The sequence below is a fragment of the Monoraphidium neglectum genome (genome assembly GCF_000611645.1).
Source record: "Monoraphidium neglectum strain SAG 48.87 unplaced genomic scaffold scaffold04095, whole genome shotgun sequence".
NCBI lineage: Eukaryota > Viridiplantae > Chlorophyta > Chlorophyceae > Sphaeropleales > Selenastraceae > Monoraphidium > Monoraphidium neglectum.
Window position 1 is genome coordinate 1 of NW_014009534.1, and position 5,071 is coordinate 5,071.

General features: G+C 68.7%; 1 protein-coding gene across 1 annotated transcript; it reads left to right on the forward strand.

Moving 5' to 3' along the window:
- Nucleotides 1–2,060: 2,060 nt before the first annotated feature.
- MNEG_13859 (hypothetical protein) lies at nucleotides 2,061–5,047 on the forward strand (the record flags this gene model as incomplete). The annotated part of the gene is made up of 8 exons (XM_014037669.1): nucleotides 2,061–2,081; nucleotides 2,307–2,747; nucleotides 2,936–3,379; nucleotides 3,661–3,711; nucleotides 3,997–4,065; nucleotides 4,270–4,437; nucleotides 4,876–4,943; nucleotides 5,023–5,047. The coding sequence occupies 8 exons, from the start codon at nucleotides 2,061–2,063 to the stop codon at nucleotides 5,045–5,047; spliced, it is 1,287 nt and encodes a 428-aa protein (XP_013893123.1).
- Between the last annotated feature and the right edge of the window lie 24 nt (nucleotides 5,048–5,071).

Here is a 5,071-nt window from a genome sequence, read left to right on the forward strand (position 1 = left end):
CCCCGGCGCCCGCCGGCGCGCCGCCGCCGCACAGGCGCGCCGACAGCCGCAGCAGCGAGCGCGCCGCCGTCCCTGCCTCCGCAAACTCTGACAGCAGCGCGTGCAGCGCGCCCGGCGACAGCGCCGGCGTCGTGACGCGCGGATCCACCGCCAGGCCGCCGGTGGCCGCGTCCTCCACAAAGCCCTCCGCCAGGCCGCCCTGCAGCGCCGCCAGCGCGGCGGCCGCCAGCACACGCTGCGGGTAGCAGTGCGCGGGGTCTGGGGCGAGCCAGGGCGCGCGGCCCGCGAGGCGCGCCGCGGCGAGCATGTGCAGGAGGTCGCCGGGGCCGGCCGCGGCGCGGCGCGCGGCGAGCTCGGGCGCGGTCGCGAGCGGCGGCGCCTGCCCGCAGGCGGCCAGCCAGCGCGAGGGCCCGGGCGCGTCCGCAGGTGCCGTGCGGGCAGCGGCGCGCAGGCCTACACCCTTGCCCGCTGCGCCACTGGGGCTGTCCTGGCCGCGCCCCTCGGTCCAAAAGGGTGCATCGTCGCCCGCCGCTGCCCCGTCGCCGCCGCCGCCGCCGTCCTCGCCCCAATCTGACAGATCAGACGAGCAGCCGAAAGGGTCGACCTCCCCATCGCTGCCCGGGCTGCCGCCGTCGCTGCTGCCGGCTGCCGTCCCGCGCAGGCCGCTGCTGCTGCTGCCGCTGCTGCCGCTGCGCCGCAGGCCCCTCGGCGCCGCCGCCGCCCGCCGCCGCGCGCCGGCGGGCCCCGCCCGCACGACCCGCCACCGCGGCCGCTGCTGGTCTGCGCCCGCCCCCTCGTCTTCCGGCCCCTGGCGGCTTTCGCCGTAGCCACCCCAACCGTCTGCCGCGGCGGGCCGCCCCTGCTTGTACAGCAGCGCCAGAAGCTCAGGTGTCTCCCTGAATTCGCTGTCCAGCGGCCGCCTTGACAGCGCCGCCAGCAGCCCGAGCAGCGGCCAGGGGTGGTCCCGGACGGCGTCCGGCGGCGGCGGGAGGCCGAGCGCGCGCATTCGCAGCGCGCGGAGAGCGGCGGCCTTGGGCGCCTGCGAGTCCTCGCGCAGCCGGCGCTCGACGCTGCATGGGACAGGGTGTGTGTGGGGCGCGGGGAGTTGTTGATTTACAGGTGGTATTCAAATTCAGGGGCGTGCGCGTTGCTGCGAGCGCGGGCTGGTGGAGGCTGCGGGATGCGTCGGCTTCTGCTGCGCGGCTGCGTCGCCGCCGCGGGGGCAGTGGTGTCGTCGTGCAAGCCACGCCCGAGAGCCGGCTGCGAGCGGCCGCGCGGTCGCGGCTTCGCACCCATCGTAGAAGCGGGCGACGTCGGGGGGGCTGGTGTCGGCGTGGGAGTGGTAGTAGGCGTGCTGCAGCGCAAAGTCGAGCGCGACGCCGTGGTTCTCGTCGCTCGCCTGCGCGGGGCGGCGCCGCGGTGCCGCGCGACGACTTACGCAAGTCAGTGAGTTGTATGATGGAGAGACGAGCGTGCTTTACAAGAGCGCCCCCCACAGCCGTCGAAAACGGGGGACTGCCGGTCCGCAGGCGGTGCAATTCAAGCGATGGCGTCGCGCAGGTGCTGACTTGCCCGGGTGCGCATCCCCAACGCGCACCTGGACGCCCACGAGCCGCGTCACCAACTGCGACAGGAGTTCATGCCGATCCCCATGAATCTTGACACCGAATGAGGAGTACGCCATAATTCAAATGGCGCCTCAAGATCACAGCGTGGAGTCCAGATAGCCCATATGTGGCCAAAGTATGATTCTCAACCACTATCAAATATATGGACGAGCTTTGATTTCTTAGTGGCTCGGACGGGGGAGGTACCATACAGGAGGGACTCGGAGGGAGGGTGCAGCAGCTGCAACACCGCCTTTCTCACTTTCCCCTGGCGCCTGTTGCCTCGTTGCCGTTGCTGACAGGTTATGAGTGTGATCTAAAGCATGTGTACCGTGATGGGTATAGTATTACACGGATCCGGCTTTCAACCGTGACGAGCACTCGCCGTGTCACTCCGGTCGTGGAGCCTAGACAGGGCCTGGCAGCACTTGGCCATTGACCTAGGGAGTCAGTATGGGATGCTTCAACTCCAAGGTGAGCCCCAGCACGGGCCCAAGAGCCTGGCCTGGTCGAAGATTGTAACATTTGGGTCATCACGGAGCAACCTTCCGCGGTGTGCAGGAGGGCGCAGTCGATGCCAAGGCTTATACACATGATATTCAGGCAGCCGTGACACGCGACAGTTCTGCACACGCGGCGCATGCAGCAGCAGCTCAAGCCGAGAAAAAGGATGGTCCGACCAGGCCGCCTGCCGCGCAGGCGCACGAGCGGCTCAGTGCTGCGGGCGCCGCCAGCGAAAGCGGCAGCTCTAGCTCTCTAGGACGTGACTCGTACCGCTCTCTGGCATCGTCGTTCTTCCACGATGCCGAGTCGAGCATCGCCTCGGGATCGCTCGACTGCTTTTTTGACGCCGATGCGCCATCAGATGGGGAGAGCTCCTCGCAGTCGCTTGCGGCGGCCGATGAGCCCTCTGCGCCGGACGGCCACCACCACCGCCGCCAGCAGCACCAGCACCAGCATCTCCGCACCTGGCAGGGCCTCAGCACCGACGCGCCGGCGGCAGCGACGGCGGCGCCCGCCGTTTACGAGGCCCCCTCACGCCCGTCGGAAGCCTGGCACGCGGCAGCCGCCAAGCTGGAGGCTGCTGCGGCTGCGGCTGGGGAGACCCTGCCGCAATATGTTCTGCGAAGATACAAACAGGTGCGCCGGGGTTTTGGCGCAGCACAGGGCTGCATAGATCGCGGTTGGTGGCGTTGCGAGTGGCACGGCAGCGCTGCCACTGTTGCCTCCCTCGGAAGCAGTTTCAGGCACGTTGGCTGAGGCTACGTCATGCATGTGTTTTTGTTCAGAAGCGCACAGCCCACACTTGACGCATGCGACCATGCCAGGGCGACGCGCCTGTGTGCAAGGCCATGGGGGAGCTGCTGATGTGGCGCAAGCTCAGGGGCCTCAGCCTCGACGACCTGGAGCGCGGCCTGGAGCAGGCGGAGGCGGCGCTTGGGCAAAAGCAGCAGCAGCAGCAGCAGCAGCAGCAGCAGCAGCAGCAGCAGCAGCAGCAGCAGCAGCAGCAGCAGCACGGGGAAAAGCCGCGCTCCCCGCGCAGTCGGCGGCCACAGCCCTGGGTACCCCTGGCGGGTGACGCGCTGTCACCCGACTCGCGGCCCGTGGCGAGCGAGGCAGCGGGCTTTGGCGGCTGCGAGCTGTTCAGCGGGGCCCATCTGATGGGCCACATCAGGGCGGTGGAAATGCTGAAGGCCACCGTTGAGGAGTCCAAGGCATGGAGGCAGGTCTCTTTTGGGGGCCTGCAGCTCTGGCACCACCACGATCGGCAGGTGGGTGGGGGAAGGGGGGGCGCGTGGTGGAGGTGCACGCTCAGGGTTCAGTGTTGAGTGAGGGTGGGCCTGGGGTTTGACGGATGGCAATGGTGCGACATGCATGAACTCAAGTCAGACCGATGCTGCGGCCGGCGCCTTGCTTGCTGCCAGCCAGCTTCTTCACCTGATTTCGCAGTCTAGCAGGTGTTGAGGAGTTCCATGCCACCGCATCGTCAGCACCCAAGCATCGTCCTTCTCATCACGACAGCCCTGATCTACACAATCCCCATGACACACAGGCGGGGCTGCAGCACATCAGGGCGCACTGCGTCATAGAAGAGCCCCTGCTGGTGGGATGCGGGAATGCGCTGTGTTGGTGTCGACCCTGCAGGCGTGCAGCGTGTGAGGGCTGTTGCCGAGGTTGTGGACCCGCTTCGCACGCAGGCTAACCTTTTGTGATCGCTCGCCCTCCTGGCGCCAAGCACAGAGGCGCCATGCGCGCCAAGCGCACACCACGCATGCGCTCCCCCCGACGCGCTCCCGCTCCCCCTCTCTCCCGTCCCTCTCCCCCCCGCCCCCTCGCCCGCCGCTGACCGGGGGTCCTACGTTGCCATTGGCTGGCATCGTGCCGCCAGAACCTGCTGTGCCTGTGCCGCGAGGTCGACCTGGCGCAGACGTGGAACCCCTCACTGGCCTGCATGCAGGTGCGGCGGGCCGCGGCTGCCTACCGCATCCGGCGCACTCAGGCCCCTGGCCCCTTGGCGCCTAGCTGCGGCCGACCGTCGAGCCGCTGCCTCACAGTACCCACGGGTGGCCACCGGCCCCCATCAGCCCTCCCTTCCCACCCCAATCACAATCGGCCCGCAACCGCCGCCCCAACCGCGTCCCTGACCGACCCGCCGCATCAGACGCTGCTGCACGCGGGTCTGGGTGAGATCATCGCGTACCTGGCCCTGTGGGTGCCCTGGCCCTGGCGCGAGCCCGAGGTGCTCATTCGCGGCTGCGGCATCGACATGCTGGCGTTTGAGGGGGCCATCGCGGTGGCGCTGTCTGACGCGGGGGGCAGCGGCCTGCCGGTGAGCGAGCGCGCGCGTGCGGTTGTGTGTGCGTATGTGTGCGTATGTGTGTGTGTGTGCATATGTGTGCGTGTGTGTGTGTGTGTGCGCGTGTGTGTGTGTGCATGCATGTAAGTGCGTGTGCTTGCACATGCACGTGCGCACGTGCACGGGGGGGGAGGGGAGGTTGTGCGCGTGCTTGCGCGCCAGTGCGTGCGTGCTCGTGCGTGCGTGCTCGTGCTGGGGATATGTGTGTGTGCATGTTTACAAATGCATGTGCATGTGCATGTGCATGTGCATGCGTGCATTTCTCACACACATGCGCACGTGTGCGGGCGTGCGAGACTGCGGTAGGTGATGCCTCAGAATCTCGCATCACTGGTGCGCACGTCCGGCGTCCCCGCACCGCTACCGCCCCCCAGCCATCCACCGCCCGCGCCCCCACCCGCACCCCCGCAGCCCGGCGTCGAGCTGCCAGACGGCGCGGACGCGCGCTCGCGCTACCGCTTCCAGCTGGGCGGGTTCTGGTACCAGCCCCTCGCGCCCAACCCCAAGACGGGGGCGCCGCGCACTGACGCGGTGGTGATTGCCTCCCTGGACGCCAAGGCTGTGCCCATCAACGACACCATAATGAGCTTCCTGCTCAAGGTGGGGG